The sequence below is a fragment of the Alligator mississippiensis genome, chromosome 2 (genome assembly GCF_030867095.1).
Source record: "Alligator mississippiensis isolate rAllMis1 chromosome 2, rAllMis1, whole genome shotgun sequence".
Classification (NCBI taxonomy): Eukaryota; Metazoa; Chordata; order Crocodylia; family Alligatoridae; genus Alligator; species Alligator mississippiensis.
The window spans coordinates 185,381,022-185,401,939 of record NC_081825.1 but is presented as its reverse complement, the minus strand read 5'-3'; the positions used below and the strand labels follow the sequence as shown (position 1 = coordinate 185,401,939).

The 20,918-nt window shown below is 41.4% G+C and overlaps 1 protein-coding gene across 7 annotated transcripts in view; it reads left to right on the top strand.

The window, feature by feature from the left end:
- Positions 1 to 20,918, top strand: part of CHID1 (chitinase domain containing 1) — a 285,318-nt gene that overhangs the window by 27,526 nt on the left and 236,874 nt on the right. For all 7 annotated transcript variants that reach the window (XM_059722566.1, XM_059722569.1, XM_059722568.1 and 4 more), the window contains exon 8: positions 9,693 to 9,785. In XM_059722566.1, the coding sequence (XP_059578549.1) occupies positions 9,693 to 9,785 (93 nt within the window). The remainder of the gene's footprint in view (positions 1 to 9,692; positions 9,786 to 20,918) is intronic.

The window sequence follows — 20,918 nt, the reverse complement described above, 5'->3', positions numbered from 1 at the left end:
CCAAACCAGGGCAACTCCTGTAGGATTAAGTTTGTGGGATAAGAGGAAACTTCATATTCTGGCCCTAACAGAGCTGAGTCTTCCTATTCCACAACCATAACAATGCACTATCATGAAAGGTAAGACTAACTTAAAGCTCTCAATTAAAAAAAAAAAAATGCTAACAGCAACTAGAGACCAATTTTAAATGTAAATAATACACTCAAAGTCTAAATTGCGAATCGCCCAAAATGACATAGCATAAGGGAGGTTGCTGACTAAATTATAGGGAGAGTTCACTTCGTTTGGTATGTTTCCAAGGTTGGGTGCAATAGCTTGATTTTTTTTTTTTTGTGCATTAGCAAGACTTTGGGGTGACTTTAAGAAGTTTATGAACAGTTGCGTTTCTTTCAGAATCTGCTTTCTCTCTGCCAGATGATTCTGTCTGGACCACAGCTGTTCCTCTGGAGAATTTTATCTGGCCCACAGCTGTCCTGGCTTTCAGCTCCTCTTGCCCTTCTCCCTTCCCCTCACCATAGCCAACTGCAGCAGCAGCTCCAACTCCAGTGGCCAGGCAGCTACTATCCTCCCCAGCTTGGCCTGCCCTGCTGTGTTCCCCCAGCCCTCAATGTACACTCCAAGGCAGGGGGCACTGGCTTCTGCCTGGTGAGGCTGTCTGCATGCAGCTCTGACCCTGTGCCCATTTGCAGACCAGACAGCTTGAACCCTGGTGAAAAGTCAAAGCTCAGGCATGGCTCTCCCCACTGGTGGGGGAAGAGGGTCAGGACCTCGGGTTGGCTGAGCCGGACCAGGCCAGGGTCTGTTAGGGATACAGGTGCCACTAACACAATGCAGAGGAACACAGCATGGCTACTTGGGTATAGCTGGCATGGCTCCTGCTGGAACCTGGCACAGCTTCTGCCTAACCCAGAATTCTCACAGCATGCAGCAGGGTCAGGCAGAAGCTGCTTCAGTTGTGCCTACTTGCATGCCACTCTGCATGACAAATATAGTGTGGCAATGGCCCTGCTTGGCTGCATGCTGGCAACTTGGGGTGGGGCAGTGGGTGCAGGGAGAAGTAGGGAACACATCTGGGTCTGGCTGGGCTGGTGTTGTACTAACTTGCAGCTTTTGGCCTGCTTCTCCCTACATCCTCTTTCCTGCCCCAAGTCCCTGACACATAGCTGGGCTGGTGCTGTACTGTGTTGCTGTGTGCCACTTAAGGTCATAAGAGTGCAGCTGCCTGACCCAGCCCTATGCTGGGGACTTGGAGAAGGGAGGTGTGCATGTGCATCCTTCAACAGCTCAAGGAAACTCGTTAAGTGACCCTCCAGCCCAAATGATTGCCTACCCGTGGTCTCGCCCTATGGTGCTGTGGCATTCCTTTCAACAAGCTTGCCCCTGCTGTAACCACTGTACTTGTAAGCTTACTCCTATCTCTGTATTCATAGCAGCAGACTATCTTTTCACCCTTCTTGGGACAGGTAAACATTCAGTAGTTTAAAGCACCAATTTCTGATTTAGCTTGTGCAAATGAGCTAACTTACTGCTTAAGCAAGATGGCTCTTGTCTTTTGCTTTAGTGCATGGGGTGAAATTAGAAGACTAGGTTTTCATCGGTGGCGTAGAGTGGGTCTCCAGCATCCGGGGTCAATGCTTGCATTTGCAGTCCCCCAGCGGCTGATTTTTTTTTTGAGCCTAGGCACGCCCGTGGCAAAACCGGAAGTGTTGCCAGGGGACCAAGTACCCCTCGGAGGGCCTGGCCAGCGCCCCCACCCAGGCCAGTGCCTGGGGGCATGCCCCCCCCCCCCCCCCGTCGCCACACCACTTGTTTTCATGCATACTTTTTGTGGATAAGCCTTCATGGATTTCTGCTGCTCACCAGAAAAAACAAAAAATACTGGTATGAGGCTGTGTCTGTCTTCAGTCAAACCACATGGTGGCAGTATTGTAACATAATTGCTACATTGCACAAACTGGTTTCCAACAGATTGTATTTCAGAAGTAAAAACTTTCACTTCTGATGTTTTATTATTGGTATCAGAAGGTAGGAGAAGATGAAGCTGGATGTTCGCATAAGAATGAACTCCTATACCTGTAAGCAAGTAGGACCTTTGACAGAACAGTGATTTATGCATACTTTCATATAGAATATTGGTTTTTGTTGTTGGATTGTGCAGAAAGGTCCTCTGAATCTTTGTTTCATCTGAATAGGTTAGGCTGTCCTTTTTTGGAATCTGACCTCAAAGAATCTGTAAGATCATAGTGGAACTCCTGTGAATCTCTGAAAGCAGAAAACAGCTAAATTCTTAAACTGTGGTGGCAAGCCAACAGAGAAACCTGTCTTACTGGTATGGGACTGCAGTCGCACCTGTGACTGTTTTATAGGCTGTAGAAATGAGCTGGCCTGCGGCCATTAAGTCTACATCCCTGTTTGAGTTTGGCAACCAACAGCTGACTACCAGGAATTTGTAACGGATTGTTAGGTGCCCATTTATTGGTTGTTCAATAGTTTTGGTCCAACCTATGTATAAACAAGCAAGCAAACAATACTCCCTGCCCCTGGAATTTTTTTTTCTTCGAACCATCATTGGCATTGTGCAGATGTGAATGAAAATAAGTTCTAGAGCTGTCGGAATGGTTACATACTTAAATGGCATTTCGGTTAAAAGTGCTACCTCCTTGAAGTCCATTGGAAAAATCAAAATGACAAGGTGGCTGCTTGGTGGCTAGACTCTGTTGGTTAAAAGTAGCTCAGAAACAACTTCGTCAAAATACTTTTGTTTTATGCCTTCAAGCAGAGGTACAAAACATGGGGGGAGAGAGAGAGAAGAGCAAAGAAAGCCCAAACGAACAATAAGCACCTCTATACACATTTCTGTTTTTCTACTCCTTAACCTTTCCTCGCAATAGTTTGATAGCTCCCTGGCACCCAGCTCATCTCTAACTGGTTGGGAGAATTTGAGTGTCTCAAGTGGGCATATGCAGCTTGCCAACCTGTACATTCTTGGTCTAAGCTCCTCTATGCAATCTAGCTCACTAAAATGTCCCACTTCTTTTTTTTTTCTTCTTCTTAGCTTAGGTCTAATAGTGATTTTTTTTTTTTTTTTTTTAATCACTTATTTCTTGCTTAAGCAAAACTGCTATGACCCCAAACTTGGGGCATTCATTATTCATTATGGCTGTCAATCCAGTTATTCTATTTGGCTGTTCCTTGTACAGACACCTGTTGCTCTTTTTTTTTTTTTTTTTTGCTTGCTTCCCCTAACACTACCTTCTGATTTAACTCTGTAACAAAAACCTCCATTATAATTAGCGACATAGAGTATAACTGGCTGATTAAGGATTCTTCTAGATGCTTTTCAGTTCATTATATGTATATGTATGTCTGCCTATATAGGAATGTTTAAAGGCAAGGGGGTTACTACTTAAACAAAACAAAAATACCCTTTCTTGGTAAGGCATCTAGCTGAGTTAAATCTTTATATTCATCTCTGCTTGCTGGGCCAAAATGCCTGCTGTCCCTTTCACTTCAGCTGGTTCTTTTTAGTGCAGGTGCACTACATTGCTAGCTGCACTGGGACTTGAAATTCTGAGTTCTGAGGTTCCCCTTCTTTACCCTTTTTGTGAAGGGGAACCAATATGGGCCTCTCATTTTGTTTTCAAGAGCAAAAAGTTTGTATTGCCAGCATTCCAGTTCTGGCTGGAGCTGAACCTGTTTGCTCGAGCTCTGTCTCTTCTTGTCCTATTAAAATTCATTCCATCTCTTCTCTGTCTTTTTTTGACCTTTTGTATATAAACTGCCAAGACTACTGGTTTTTAATATACCTTGAACTTCATTTCATCTGAAACTGCCTCAACTCTATAGAAAAGAAAAAAAAGCAAGGATTTTTTTTATGGGCGACTTTATCCTTTACTAGACCAGCGCTATAGTTGGGAAGGACTAGACAAGCTTTGGGGTACCACTGTATCCTTCCTCAGTTCTCAGGCATGGAGGCAAGAGATCCAATGAAGGGATACAGCTATACCTTGAAGCTTGTTTATATCCTTCCCAGCTATACAGTTGTTCCAATATGGGGTATCACCCACAGAAATCTTTGCCTGTTGCTTTTTTTCCTGGACCATCCCAGTCAATCCAACACTATAGAAAAGAATTGAAGCACTTCTCAATTTAGTACTAAACGTGTAGTGGGGGGGGGGGGATGTACATGTTCACTGAACACTGCATCACTGGATTTGTCCATTTAGTGTCCACTTCTCAGTTCAGAAGTAACCTGTGTGACCCACTTTTCCAACAGCTGCCTGATTTGACATTCAGTCTGTTCTTTCTACAGCCTGTTCCTCCTTACCCCTTGCTGCTTGCTTGTGAGAAGAATTTTCTTCCCCTTGGTTTCACTCATGCATTCTTTAGGTGAGATTCACTACCATGCCTGTGCTAAGAACCATTGGAAGTAATGGGGGAGGACAAATTTCATCATCTCTCCATTTCAGACTTCTGCACAGGAAGTTGATCCCTATGTCTTTTGATGGATGGTATTTTGATTGAATTTAGTCTTTCATATGAAATAGTCCATTTCAAAGGCTCTCTTGCTTTTTGTGTTGAGGGGAGTGAATGACTGTAGAGTTGAGGGAGGGAGGAGTTTTTCAGAATTGCAAAAAGTTGCATGCTTTCCAATAATTGTTAATCGTAAATTGTCTGTATATACCTCATCTAAAAGTTGCTTGGCAGATTTGGGGATAAAATGCCACATTTTTCATCCCTGTGACATATTAATGTTTGGGAAATATAACAAGCTAGGAATATTAAGAAGGCAAGGTAACGCTGTCTATTTTCAGGTGGTTTGTTAGTTACTGGAGACTTCAGGACACATGTCACTTTTTCACGAGTCTCATGCCTAAATTCACTGCATCTTTTATTGTTTCTTTTTCCCCAAATCCAAGATAAATTTTCAGTTACATACATATAACTTATTGCTCACTAGAAATTTTTATGCAGGTTATTTCTGTGATTTCATCAGGTGTTTGCTGACAGGTGGCGCCACCATCCCTTGGATGCTGCCTGGAAAAAGTGCTTTTTTCACCATGTGCTGCAGGGACTTGGTATCCTGCAGATGACCTTCAGGCACCTTTAATGGTGGTGGGAGTGAAGGAACAGAAACCTCTGTCGGCAGTTCTATCCTTCATATGGATTCCTGAAATTAATTGATTAATTAAAGATTTGCCATAATTCACTCCCATTTCCTGGTATTAACTAGGCATTGAAATGGCACCCAGGGGCAATTTCTTTTTGGAAGTAGACAGCTTTATACTATCAGACTTTTTTTTCTGACAAGTCATTAATTTTAGGAAGTATCAACTACCAAACTTACTTAAATATGCCTAGAATTAGAAATTTGCTGAATTTCAAAAGGTCACATAGCTGCAGAGAAGGATGTGAAAGGCTTCTAATAACATGCCACTTGCTAGCCTTTTAAAATAGGCTAAAGACCCAGTGCTGGGCATTAAGGCAAACTGCATACCAAGGTCAATATCATCATAAACTGAAGCAATGTGCCAAAATAACAATATTTTATTTAAAAAACAAAACAATTTTCTCTTCTCCTACCTGAACTAAAGATTCCAAAAGTACGTGGATGGATACTTAAACTATATAGGAGGCAAAACAAGAATGAGATTGTTGGTATTTAAAAGATTGACCTTGATTGTAGAGAGGATAATGGAAGACCTGGCAAAGTGGGAAAGTGGTAAATCTTAATTATTTCAAGGTAGATTCTAATTTGCGGATACTTCAGAGGCTTGTCTGAAGCATTTGACAATGGTGGGACATATAGTAAATATTTAATGAAACTTTTACATGAAGACTGATTCTACTCCCACGGTGCGGTACTTCATTATCATTTTTAAAATGTCATTCAGTAGTTTTTCTTTCAAAACTGCCAGTGGTAGTATGGGAAAATGTTGTCTTAAAGGCTAAAGAGCACTGTTGGGACCCAGTAAAGTGTTAATTTATTGCAAGCTGTAAATGAGCATTCAGCTCTTACTGTTTGGGGAAGATGGGAGAGTGCACACTTGATTTTCATAATCTATCTTGGTTGACAAATGGGAATGTGACTAAATTAAGTCTTTAAGTACTAGTCATTAATCCCATCTGATTCAGCATAGAGCTCTCATGGGCCAGAGAGGTGGACTGGCAGGTTAATGGACCAGTTTGTAATTTTAGTTTTCATGCAAGAAGCTTTCTTCCTGTTTATTTTTTTTTCCCTTATTTTCCATAAGCTAAATAGGATATCATTGCAATTAGGCTAAAAATAAAATGCTAGCAGAGGATGGAGCTTACTAAAGGCTACAGTAGGAAGGCAGAGGCGAGGACTAAATCTTGTAGTCTAACATTTCCCTGGTTTACCTGCTCAAAGAAGGGATTTAACATGCTGAGAGAACCTGCAACAATATTATCCAGATTTTTCTAGGAGGGGGTGAATAGCTCTGAATTCTAACCTTGTCATTGCTAGGGATCCCTCATGTGAAGGAGAAAGGAAAACCTCTCTGTGCAGTAAAATGTCTCTTCCTGTCCCCCTCAGAGTTACTAATAAGTAAATTTGTTGGTGGCGTGAAAATTAATATGCGTCAAACAGCTTTTAATAAATGTTATCAAAAGATCCTCTGCAGTTGAATCGGGTGAGGATCTTTTGACTAGATGTCTTTTTTTTTTTTTTTTTTCCCCAGGGAAAAAAAATGCCAATTTGTCAAAACTGAGTGTTGTGGAAACATGCCAGTTTCAGTGACAACTTAATTGGAATGATTTCTCAGCTTTGGGATGGAATGCCTTGTCAGCAAAAGAGCAAATTTCCATGCACGCATGGAATAACTGATCACCTCCTTGTTAGGGTGCGCACCTGAGCTTCAAGAGCCCCAGGTTTATGCATGGAGGAAGGGGTATATTCTCAGTACCCTATTTGCATAGTGCAGATGTTGATGATGATGTTCTAACCAGTAGCAGATGAGAGGCCAGATGCATCAGCACTCTTCATCTGTTTTGTTTTTCTTTAGTGATGCAAAGCTGTAAGCCACTTCAGGTAGTGTGCTGTGAGTGTTTCAGTGTTCTGGTCAATCTGCTCCCAAAAGTGAAGAAGAAGAACAAAAGAAAAGATTTAGTGCTGATATTATGGGGAATGATCTTCAGATCATAGAAAAACCATATTAGCATTCTTTTTTTGGGTTATTTGTGTATAGTACTGTATTCTTGTATTGGGTTTTTAAAAAATTCTTACACTAAGAAAGCCCCCAGATAATTTTACCTTAAGACTGAAAATTGTATCTGAAACTCAGAGGAATGGGGGCAAGAGCTTGTGAGGAATCTGTGGGGTGGAATACAACTGCAAGTCTGTTCTGTTTTGTAATTTTTTTTTTTTTTTTTTTTTTTTTTTGTATTCCCTATAGAAAGGAATTCTTCTGTGCAGTGTTTTTAAATCAATGATATATTGGTCTGGCTTATGGTGTTCATAAAGTACAATACATACACAAGGGAATGGAGAGAGCTTATTTTACTCTTCTGCAATGGGAAGAATGAAGTTATGCAAATTAACTTGTGATCACCCGCAATCTAGTGTTTTGTTTCAGATGAGAGAGGAAGCACACTAGGGAAATGGACGGTCTTGGAATATTTCATCGTGAATGCTGCCCATGGGTAGCCAGGTCTCGGGTGAAGTCCAGGGAATGAAAAGGCAGAGGGTGCTAGACTATTGAGAAAATGCTTATTCTCCACCTTTTACCAGAGCTTAAATTGGCAGTCTCCTGAGGGACCTCGAGTCAGATGACTTACTGTTAAGCAAAAAAGCCCTTGACTATTGGTCGATAACTGTCCAATGGCAGCTATGCTTCTCCCAAGCAGAAACCTTGAATTGTAAAGAGGATAACTGACTTTAGCAGAAGATCTTTTGGTTGACTGTACAATTGGAGTCCTAATTACAGTACAAAAAATAGTCTGTTACTAGGACTTCAGTTTTAATGTAACCTTGCAAGTAGAACCAACAGTTCAGACGGCCACTGTTAAATGACCTGGCTCTCACTTTTAACTTTTAGATCAAGTAAGAGTTTGTTTTCATGTTCTTTGTAAACAAAACTGGTAGAAATGTGATTGTTTAAAGGACTTCTCGAACTGGGGTAATTTTAGGTTTCATTTGGATGGTAGCCATTTGGTGCTCAGACCAAACCTGCCCCCAATCTACTAAGATGTAATGTTGCACAACTACCTGCTGTGGCCAAGGGAATTTGCTTTTTACATCCAAAACCTATGTGAAATAACTATAGAATAGATTGACTGAATGGGGAGTTCTAAGCCCCTCTGCTTCCTTTTGTAGATTCACCTTGCCTGTGGCTTGATTGGCAGGGGTAGCTTTACTCTGAATCGGATGACTTGAGGAAAGCCAACAGGAGGGCGGCATTTAAGTTGTGAAGTGAAAGAAATAGCTTTTGCTTGAATAGCTTAAAAGGCAAGATACGTTTTAGTTTCTTCGGGTTATCTCTGAAGAGCTTGCTAGTAAATTGTTAACTACGTGCAGTAGCGAGAGGCAAAACAATCTAATACTGAAGGCAGTTTCCAAGAGGAGGATCTTGAAGAGTTTTTATTTCCTAATGATACATCTGAGTGCTAGGAATCCTCACTGCTGGAAGTCTTACTGTATCACAAATAAAGGATGAGTAATTCAGATGAGTTAGAGGCAAGGCAAACTCTTGTGAAACCAGTCGGCTACTTTGTGCATATAGAGTAGCATGTCTAAAATAAATACAGAAAACATGGAAGCAAAAATTTGTCAATCTTCTTTTGTTCTTCAAACATTTTTTGAAGACTTGTATATTATGCTATGAAAGCAGCTTCACATTTCCTAACCTCAGATTCACTAGTACAATGATGAGTCCATTTGACTGTTCCCTGTTCTTGAACAGTGTTCAATTCTGTTGCTTTGGCTCATCTTTCTCACTGAACATGACCATAAGGGAGAACCTGTTCTGATTAGAATACACTTGATATACACTACAATGTTTCTGCATTGCCGATGGTGTTCCTGGGGAAAATTCTAAACTCTTTGTGCTGTTTGAGACCATTTTGCACGCTAAAAAGGCAGAGATAAACTAAACTAAACTTTTAAAACTTGCCAAACTTTATCCCCAGTCTAGTAACCTATTCTAAATGGTATACAAGTACCTCTAACTGTGCACTAATCCTAATGCCTTGACTCATTTGCCTGGACTGTGTTTGTTTATAGACATGCTCCAGGAGGCAGGGGTGGAGGGTGGGTACTTTAACTAATGCAGCTCCAAGAGCCATGCTAGTGCCCATCATGTGTATTGGAGTCCCCATGCTGAAAAATGGCAGTAGGGTGATTCGAACTAAAGGTCATCAAACAAGCTTTAGTTTAAAGTGCCCCACCACCACTTTTCAAGGTAGAGATGCTGATGCACATGATGCTAGTGTCTGCTGGAGCGCAGTAATTGCCATGCTCCAGTAGACTTGATTTAATTGAGTCTGCTCCTTGCAGTGCATCGAAGCAGCCTCCTTGCACATGTATAGGATCCCCAACTTGTTAGAAATGTTCAATAGAAGTGCCTTGCTTGTTGTATCCCTTCAGTTGTTGTTTATAGTCTTATTTGTTAAATTACTAGTCTAGCACCATATATACTGTCTAGAGCCCTAACAATGTGTTTTTTATATTGCAGGGAGCTGATTCATCTACTCACTCACCTCTCTGAAGCAATGCATAAGGCACGACTTAAGCTAACACTGGTCATTCCCCCTGCTGTCTCACCAGGGTGAGTACTGTGTTTACAGGAGGGAGTCCAGATGAAAACAGCTTTGTTCTCTCATCAGCCATAAACACTACGCTTTTGTTTAATGTGTGGTTTGAAAGAATGGGAACTTACTGTGGTAAGATGGCTGTGATTGCATAGTTGTGCTCCTAATGGCTAGTTCCATTTGTGGCTTTTTTCCAGCATAGCTTGGAATAAGACCTCATATAGCTCCTCAGTCCAAAATGTCAGGTCAAACCGGCCTGCAGAACAAAAGCAGAAATGATTGTGCAGCTTTGATTCATCCTGAAGGAGTGGGGTGGGTAGTTGGTGAAAAGCTTTCTAAGCCTCCAGGCACACTTTCAACTGTAATAAATGTTTCCTTAAGCAGGAAAGGCCAGAGCTTAAGGAAAGAATGAAATCTATACTAACTAAGGTTTTCTTGGTGTTTCACTTCAGCATTTCATGCACGTTTGACGTAGAAAGAAATTAAGTATTTGCAAAAGAGTGGGCGTTGGAGAATGGAGGGAGTTCTGGTGACTAACCTCTAAGTAGTAATCATCAAATATTGGGCCAGAACAATCCCTGCTGTAGGCTGCAAATTAGCTGTGTTGTGGCTTTGTTACTATGGTGTTCTTACTGGTATAGCTGCTTCTGTATTTATAGTGTTGTGCTGGCAGAAGTATATGGGTTTGTCACCTATGGTGACAGCGCTGGTTTAATTTTGCCAGCAAAATTTCAGATTTTTGTTGGTAGAACTCATTTTAACATGGATGTATGCAAGACTTCCATACTGACGGAAGGAAAGGTATGGCATGGTGCTTTTTGGCTTGCTTTTTTTGTGGTTAAACTTTCTTATGTACACACAGCCCCCAGTAACTGTACATTACTTTGGGCAATAAACAATGACTACATGAAACAACGTGTGTAGCTTCTAGTAAGTCAGAAATGAATAAAAAAAACCCACATGTCTTTCATTCATAGGTTTCTATGCTAACCCATAAGATTAAAACCTGTATAAATTACAGGCCAAGAAGACATGTCCTGAAGATCCTATTTCTGATTTTGTCATACACTTCCTCTGTCACTAAATTATTTACCCTCTGTGAGCCTGCTTCTTTCCACCTATGAAGGGAGAAGAGTGGTTCCTTATGGAAATAGTGAAGCACATTTAATGTGCTTTTAGCTCCTCTCTTTCTGGTTAAATAAAGAATAGTGGAAAAAAAAACCCCAGCCTTTCGTTCCAGTCTGTAGTTTCCTTCCAATATGTTACACTTAAGAGGAATTCCCTTCTGTTTTCTGTCAGCTGTGTTTCAACCCATTTGGAAAGCAAGATAAGTTTTTTTTGTGTTTTTTTTTTGGTTAAATGTGGAATCTTTTTATTAGACCAACTCAATACTGTATTTGGAAAATTTGTTCTTCGCAGGCTATCAGGCACAAATGCCCCTCTTCAGGCATTGGGGGAGCCTGCTGTTTTTGTGTTCTCCTAGATGCAATAGAAGCCAATATGCAAAATGCAGGTCTCTTGTTTTGTATTCTTCTGGATGGAGACCTGCATTTTGCATATTGGCTTCTATTGCATCTAGGAGAACACAAAAACAGCAGGCTCCCCCAATGCCTGAAGAGGGGCATTTGTGCCTGATAGCCTGCGAAGAACAAATTTTCCAAATACAGTATTGAGTTGGTCTAATAAAAAGATTCCACATTTAACCAAAAAACTTTTGTCTGCTTATGTCCTCAGACCAACACTGCTACGACCAACGCCTTTTAGAAAATGTTCTTTTTGCTAGCTGCAGTCCATTTACAGATAGAGCAAAGGAGGAACACTTAAAACATTTATGTAGCTCTCTTCTAAAAAGATTTATCAGTCACTTCATTACAGAAATGCTTTTCATAAAGCTTAACACATGCTCTTGAAGATATTAAGTAATTCCAGCAAACAGTAGTGATTGTAAAGTGTATTCACTCCTTTCTGTAGCAAGTAGAAGATAGAGAATCATACTATGGTTTCTGCTCATTCTTGCTGTCTAGATGGACACCAGTCTGGTGAATTTATATCCAAATGCTATGTGCATCTAAACCAGTGGTTCTCAACCATAGTGCTTTGAGATCCTTTCAGAGATGCTGCCAGGGTGCCACGCAACACTTTCACTGTTAGGTGTGCAAACATGATTCAGAAGATAAATCCAGAGACTTTTAAACAGGAATCTGTAGTGTTAAAAACATTTTGACCTGTTGAGGTCTTAGAGCAATTTTTTCTGTTGTGAAGACCTCAATAATTTTCTGTAGCCAAGAAATAAGTAAAACCTTAAGAGCCGGCACTTTCTCCTGTGTCCTGTGGGGTGCTTTAAGTTTGAGTTCAATGAGAGGTACCTCATCCAAAAGAATTGAGAACAACTGTCGTAAACTGACTGATCATGGTGAATTGATTTGGGCCTCTTCAATGCATTCTCAGGTGCAGATCTGTCTGACAACTTTCTTAAGCAATTGGATCCTACAGTCTAGCCATCTAGACCCTGGAACAAGAACATGCCTTTTAAAAGCCTTTCTGTAGTTTAGGCAATCATCCCCTATTAGAAATTGCTTGTTTGGTTTCTCTCCTCTCCTCTCCTCTCCCCGCCCCCCCAAAATACCATGGTAGTAAAGCAAGGAAATATAGGCATGACAAAGGAGTTACTCATAGGATCTTCTTTGGGTTTTTTAAAGAAAAACAAGTCCCAGATTTATGGGGAGAAGTGCATCGTCCCTATTCTATTTTAATCTCATTATCTCTAAGTCCTGAGTTTGGTCTGAGCCCTCCAAACAAGTAGCCTTTCCAGCCTTCTTGACTTGGATTTCCTGGCTCGTATAATAGAATGGTTTCCATTTGAAAATTTATTTGTCCTTGTATTATAACCAGTAATCCCATCATAGGATCAGATTCAGTTTTTGCTGTGGGGAAAAAATGAACATCAATTGGAGGCTGGGGTAACTTTTCTAACCTTCCTATGACCATGTCAGAGCTGGTACAAAGCTAAATATCTTTGCATTGTTTCTATATCAATTATAATACATATATACACATTTAAGCTTCCTATGGACATCTTATACATAAAGGTAACGATCTGAATATGTTCTTATTGTTTCTAAATGTATAGGAGGGAATTTAATATACTTAAACATAAATTTAAAAATATGGCAGGTTTCCTCTTAGGCCATGGACAGATGTGTGTTTTGAAGTGCTCCAAATGCCACTCTGATCTGGAGCAGGGATGTAGGTTGTAGCTGTGCTGGTCTAAGGACTGAAAACCTACAATCTCTGATTGAGTTCCATCAGAAATTCACCAATCACCATCACTCCGTCCAACTTTCTCTAGAATACTCCAGCACCAACATCTCCTTTTTAGACATGATGATCAGTATCCAAAATGATAAAAATACAGACCATGTTTTATACAAGAAACCCACAAACCAACGTGCATATCTGCACAGAACCAGCAATCGCCCTAAACACACCAAAAAAGCTGTGATATATACAGCCAAGCCCTCGGATACCACCGCATTTGTACTGAAGAGAACACCCAGGATTGCCACCTCGCCAATCTTAAAAAAGGCTTTCACCCAACAAGGACACTCCTCTAGAGAGAGAGATCGCATGTTTGAAAGAGCCACCCAGATACCACGTGAAGAACTGCTGCAGTACAGAAGAAAACCCCCCCACAAATCACACATCACTAGTTATGACACATCACCCCTCCCTTGAACCTGTACAAAAAATCGTCAAACAATTGCAACCCATACTAGAAAGAGACCCTATTCTTAAAAAGATCTTCCCAGAGCCACCCATCCTAGCCTTCAAACAAGCACCGAACCTTGCTAACATCAACACCTGAAGCAAACTTCCTCAAGCCTAGAACACACCAGAAGGATCCAGACCGTGCCAGGACAAGAAATGCAAAACCTGCCAACACATCTCCACCACCCCCACTATTACTACACCCCACAACAGAGCCATCAGCATCCCAGGATCTTACAGCTGCACCTCCAGAAATGTAATATACCTCATCCAATGCACCAAATGCCCGGATGGAAAATACGTAGGAGAGACCAAACAACAACTTCGCACCAGAATGAACGCACACCAGAAATCTATCAAAGACAGAAATACCCAATTCTGTCACATTTCTCACAAGAAAACCACTTTCTCTCCAATCTCTCAGTCCTGATCCTCAAAGGAAACTTACACAACACTTCCCAGAGACGAGCCTATGAACTCCACTACATCAACCTGGATACTAAAAATCATGGACTAAACATAGACATTGGATTTTTGATACATTCTAATCTGCCTGGCAAGTGACTCCCCAGCCCAGCCCCTGGCTTCTTTACTTGACATTCCATCCAGGAAGAGCACACACCAACTGCTGAAACTTCCTTAGCCTGACGAAGGGTTTTTGAACCCGAAAGCTTGTTTAATAACTATTCTCCAACTATTTGGGTTGGTCTAATAAAAGATATCAGATTCACCCAAGGAACCTTGTCTGAGTCTGATCTGGAGTAATTCTGCTCCCCCCAGCACTTGCCCACTTCTGCTGGAGCATTTTTTTTTTTTTTTTTTTTTAAATCATCACATGGCATGCAGTGGCAGTGCTTTCTAGCCAGGAGACATTACATGGGGTTACCCAGTCTTCTAGCATTCCCCACTACACTGTTCTCCTCCAGCTCACCCCCCATGAGACCAGCACAGCCTGTGTGCGCTTTACAGTCCTTGTGCCTCCAGAGGCTGACACACGTGCAAGGAACCTCCTTTTCCAGTCAAAAAGCTCCTAAAGGAAGCTCTTAAAAGCTGTTGCTTCCACCCCCCCCATTTGCCCCCCCCCCGGATCACTTTTGAAGAGTTTCTTCAGCTGCACACATCTGTACTCTTGCTGTCTGGAGCGTGCAAAAGATGTTTGAACAGTTGGAACGAAATACCTGTTCAAGGCCTTAGACAAGCTCCCTTCTGTAAAACTGCCCCCTGTGATTCCTCCTTCTACAAGCTTGAGGAGGTTCAACTTCATGGCTTCTATATAGAGAAACATTCACAATCCATTACCCAACTAGTAGAAAACCTCTCTGTAGAAAAGAGGTGTTCTGGTATTGATGACCCTTGATTTGTTTTTGTCAGTTTCTTGAGCTTAGTCTGTGCATTAATGTCAAGTCTCTGCATTGGAAAGGTTGCTGTCTTCCGCAATGAAGGTTACAATGATAAATAGTGTTTTGAAAACAAAACAGTATTTAGAACATGACACAGCTGTATCCCCCAGACTGTCACACTAATGTACTTATCAGAGCTTTGAAATAAATAATTACTACAGTCCCAGCAAATATTAAACCTGTTTCCCTGCCATCCTTAACAGGGAAAATGGGAATAGAACAGATCACAGCAGCGGTCCATTTGGTTAACTGTTTGGCCTAACAGACTAGGACGAGTTATTTTGGGAGACAGAAAAAGAGAAACCCTTTAATGGACGATTAGGGAATAAATGGTCTTATGCGGAGGTTCTTCCTAAGCTCCTCCAGTCAGTGGTGGCTTATGCTGAGAAATAAAAGGGTTTCTATCACTTATTGAAGATGCATAGATTCAGGCATGGAGGTATCTTCCAGCCCTACTTCTTCGTGAGTCACTTAGTCCAAGGATGCTCAGTGCTCAGCCTGTGGGTCGCATTTGACCCATGGGGCTACCCAAGGGTCTGGAAATTTGGCAGTTGAAGAGCAGTTTGTTTGCTGCCAAACGTCCAGACCCATGGGGAGCCCCTGACCCTGTGCACTGGGTCAGGTGCTCTAGCCTAGCACGCAGGGCTGGGTGGGGATGGTGCCAGGGCCCCCATGGCTCAATCCCTGTGTACAGGGCTCCATCTGGCTTACAGACACAATCCCAGGCCACTCCTCTGGCACATTGGGCCAAAAGGTTGAGCACCACTGATCTAGTCCAACCCCCTGCCTGAGGCAGCAGTATCCCTATCCAAATCAACATAAGCAAATCCATTGCCTAGCTACTTAGCAAAATTGTAGTCAACTGTGACACAACATGATACCCTAACCTGCAAGTAAAGCCTACAAGTAAAGCAGGGGGAACATAGTGGCCAATATTCTGCAGCTGTAGATGTTGCTTATATACGCCCAAGACATCCCAGGAAGAAAACTACACCCCCCCCCACTACAGAGGAAGGCAAAACTGCCTAGGAGACCATACCAATCTGACCAGAGCCTGTACTGACTAATAAAATTCTTTTCCTGACACCAAATATGTGTCCCTGGGTGGAGGGGCAAGGCACTCTAGCTTTAAGTTCAAGCAAGAGTATTGGTACACCCCAGTCAAAATCCCCAGTCTTGGCTGCAGCCAGCACTCAATGCCTCCGAGGAAGGCTTAAAAAAACCCTTTATATATGTAACAATGAGGGAGGGGGATTCCCTCAGCCCAATGCAGCAACCAGCAAGCCCAGAAGAATGGCAAATACCCATAATATAACAGGCATAGCTATGCCTAGATCACGCTTGTCCAACATATGGCCCGTGGGCTGCCATGCAGCCCTCCAAACTGTTTTCTGAGGCCCGAGGTGCTGCGACAGGAAATGAAAATAAACACTGTACTTTTGTTTTTGGGGGGGGGGGGGCGGTGATGTGATACCGCTTCCTGTGAGGTCTTTCAATATGGCTTGCCAGTCCACTGGGTGATTAAAAAGTTCATGATCTGGCCCCACAATCAAAAAGCTTGGACACCCCTGGCCTATATCATCTATGACCAATGGGTGTCCAACCTCTTCTTGAACACCTCCAGTGATAGAGAACCTGTAATTTCCCTAGACAGTCTGCTTCACTGCTTCACTGTTCTAAGAGTGAAGAAGTTTTTCCTGATATCCAATTTAAACCTGCTTTGCTGCAACTTCAGGCCATTGGTCTGTAGCCTACAGTAATGCAGCAAGAGGGTGGGAAAGGTGTTCTCTCTTCATGATAGCCCTTCAAGTATTTGAAGACTCCTTTCATGTCCCTGCTTAAGCACCTTTTCCACAAGCTGAACTTTGCCTAGCTCCTTCAGCTTCTTATGACTTGCTTTCCAAGCCCTTTATCATTTTTGTCACCTGCCTCTGGGTTCTGTCTAACTTTTCCACTTCCTTTTTAAAATGTGGACCCCAAAAGTGCACACGGTATTCCAGATAAGGCCTAACGAGTGTCCTACACCTAATACTTGCATTGATGCATCTCAAAACCACATTCACTTTTTGTGCAACTGCATCACATTGCAGACCTGTATTGGGTCTGTGATCTACCAAGACTCCCAGATCCTTCTCTGTGGCAATGCCATCCAGCTAAGTGTCACCCATTTTGTATTTGAATCTTTGATCATTCTTTCCAAGGTGTAGCACCTGGCATTTGTAAGCATTGATAGCTCCATCTGAACTTTCCAATCTGTCAAGATCCTTCTGAAGTGTGCTCGTGCCCTCCAACCTGTTCACAATCCTTTCTGGTTTTATGTTGCCTGCACACTTGTTCAAGAAGCTTTCTATGCCAGCATCCAAATCATTAATGAACATGTTGAAGAGCACTGGGCCTAAGATGGACCCCTTCAAATCCTTCTTACATGGATCTGTTAATAATTACCCTTTGCTTGTGGCTATTGAGCCAGTTGTCTACTGTCTTGTAGTAGCTTTGTCCAGCCCACATTTCTCCTATTTGTTTGAAGTCAGCAGGACTGTGTCAAAAACCTTGATGTCATCCAAGATATTGTTTATGTTCTGATAAAATGTGAGAGCTTTTTGGATCTCATAATGCTCTCTTTCTTGGTATCTGACAGTGCGTTTAAGCTAACTGCATTTTAATAACCCCTCCCCCCGCAACCCTTCATATGTTTTAAATGGTATTGCTTGTAATCTGTCACCACCTAATGAGGTTTCTGAAATGTTGTGGCATATCGGTCTTACTAAGACATTTTGTAGGGTCAGATTTGCCATGACTTGAAGGCAGTGCTGACTGTGTGTGTTGCTCAGGCTCTATTGGTGTGTACACATAGTGGGTTTCAGTGAGCACTTTGTCTTCGATTGAAGGGATGCCTCAAGAGGCTTAAAAGAAAAAAGGCTTGGTAGCGTAGCTAGTTACTGAACTATTTAACCATTTAAAAATTTGGTTCCTGATGAAGGCCTAGTCTGATAGAAGTTAAGGCTCTTCATGCATTGTTATAGTTTAGGGCATCTAGGTAAAAGTTCACTTCCAGTTTGTCTGTCTTTTACTCCTGGATTCCCCAAAGGCCTAGTGTCTGTGCTAGAACAGACCCTCCTAAAAGTTTAACCATATTAGCCAGGCAAAGAAACTGCCACCTTTCTGTCTATCATCCAATCGTCTCTTTCTTCCAAAGCTAGGATTGTCTAGTGGGAGAAAGAGAATTGCATTATGTGGTGACACATCAATTTACTTCTCCTCATTCTGTTTTTAAAAGTCGGCTTAATGCACTTTACAGCTGGTTTTGTGATCGCATATTAAGTGAGTCAAAAGCATGTGTCACTGCAGGGCAAAGCTATGATTGTTTGGATGCCTTTAAGTGTGTACTTTCATGCTTGGAGCTATTAAGTTTTAAGTTTAATCCTTAGTCTGAATTTCCTGGATTTGTTATGCTTGTTTTTGTAATAATTGAAAATGTCAGTAAGGATAGAAATGTTAAAAGCTTAACTCCATCTTGGTTTACCATACTTTTCACATATTGCATGTCCCCAAATAAGGCACTTGCTTTACTTTGGAAAGGCAGAATGAAGAAGATAAGATTCCTTGAATTCCATCTGAATGCTATCTGCACACATCTGGGATAGTCTATTCTTCAGTGCCACTTGCCCTACTCAAGTGCTGGTGACCCAAAAGCGAGAGGTTTAACACTGTCACAGTTGCTGCCAAATTTGGCAGCAGCTGTTGGCTGCCTGCTCCATGCTGCCAGAGGAAAGTACAGCCCCTGACAGCCATTCTAGCATTCCCATGCATCCATTCTGGCATTGAAATCAGGTTTCCCTCTTAATGCACACACCAATTTTAAATGGCTACTTTTGGGGGGGAAAGGTATGTATGCAAGTAAATGTGGTAAGTTGTTTTTTTTTCTTCCCCTTAAAATACATACTTTCTTTTTCACTTATTTGTATTAAGTGTCAGATATTGGCTTTCCCTCCCCTCAAAATTAATTTAACATGTCTGTGATTTGATTAGTTAATTTTAAAGAGAACTACATTCTTCTGCATAGAGACCAAGAATACAGACTAGTTATATTGAAGCTTCTCACTTTACTATATCCTACTTATTTAATAGCTTTCTCATTTGTTTCAGAGGTCTCTGGACTCTGTTCTTTGTTAGCAAACTGCCTGTTTGTAATTTTGCATGGCTTTTACAAGATGCATGGTGTTTGAATGTATTGATTTGACCTTTTTCTTAGACTAGAATACTGAAATTGGACTTGCAGAATACAGGAATACAATATATATATAATAGCTGAAAGACCTTTTTGAGAGCAAGGTAGTCTTGTGACTTAACAGTAAGAGTGGAATTTAATCACTTGTTTAGTTGTACTCCTAAGTGTAAGTGTGACCTATGCTAAATGCAAAAGATCATCATTTACTGAGCAGCTGAAAAATTACTATTTGGTGTTTAACATTTAAAACTTGCAGAACACTTAGAATAACACACAGCACTATAATGGCAATAGCAGGTTTCTAGTTCCTGATCATTTAATACTTAAACTATTTAAAGATGTACCTTAGATATAAAAAAGTGAAAAATTCTCAAATAAATCCATGAGAAGAAAATGAAGGAGCATAAAGATGTTCCAGAAGTCCAAGAACACCAAGGTTTCCTGTTTAATTTTATTAGTAAAGAAATAGAAAGTGGGACTTCTTGCTGTAGAGTTTGCCTGAGTACAGTAATTTGCTAGACAAATTGTTTAGGGGTGACTATAGCTTGGTCTCCAAAGTATGTAGCACGTGGCAAAATTGAGGTTGTGTGAATAAGACTTGGTTTCACTATGTAAAGTATCTAGGTTCTAGTCTTAGCTTGGCCAGAAGTTTCAGTGATACAAGTTCAAATCTTGAAGAGCGGGTTTCCTATTTCTGTTGTTGGTATTGAGGGAAGAGTTTACTTAATGGCTGATGCCTGCAAATGGACAGGGATAGCCCATGGATTTACTGTTCCAATAATAATGTGGTTATGTTGTTGGCGGGATTTTTGATCTGGCATTTTGCATTGGGAATGAAATGCAGCTCCCAGCCTGAAATCATCTTATGCTGGCTTTTAATATGCAAAATATGGAGGATCATAACTGTACCAAGGTGAGCTTGGTCAATAGTAAGGATATTGAATATTTCATGTGCTCTGAAATATAAGTAATATTTTTTCTGTGTTATACAAAGGTATCTAAAAGGGCCTTGGTTATTTCTGTATAACCTGATAATGTCTCTTCACTCATTCCCTGGATTTATTCACAAAGCTTGTGTGCCCACAAAAATGGGTTAAGCTCAGATATTGAGTTGGTGCTTTTAAGCAACATATTTGTCCATGTTCTCTCATATAGCTATATTAACTAAAAAGCAATAAAACCAGAGTGTTTCAAAGACCTCATGGAACAGAGTGGCTAGTCTAAAGCAGGGATTGACATCCTACAACCCGTGGCCTGATCTAGCCTGCAAAGCCTGGGTATCATTGGTGATCTGGTGGCAGGGGATGCTGTGACAGTTCTGCAGGACATCAGCACCATGGAAGCAGGGGCAGTGGCAGCTAGTTCAGTGGCAGTCAAGTGGCCCACTGATCCAAAAGGCTGCCAATGCCTGATCTGAAGTAGGAATTTTCCACAACTTGTAAACATAAACTTTGCACAATTCAAAAGTACATTAGAACTTAAATATTAGATGGAATGAATTGTACAAGCAGAAACATTCAATTGCATTCCTTTCTCACTTTCCTTGCATATATGACCATGTAGTACTTGATAATTCAGAGTTACAGGATAATGGGGTGTCTGCTAAAAACTGTTTCACATTGGCATACTAAATGACCCCCATTATCAAATTCATTGCGTCCTGAAGATCAAGTTGGGTTCTCATATTTATGGACGATGGAAAGTGTGCTTAAATGCACTGCATACCCTCTGTCTGAACCACTGTAGACTGTTAA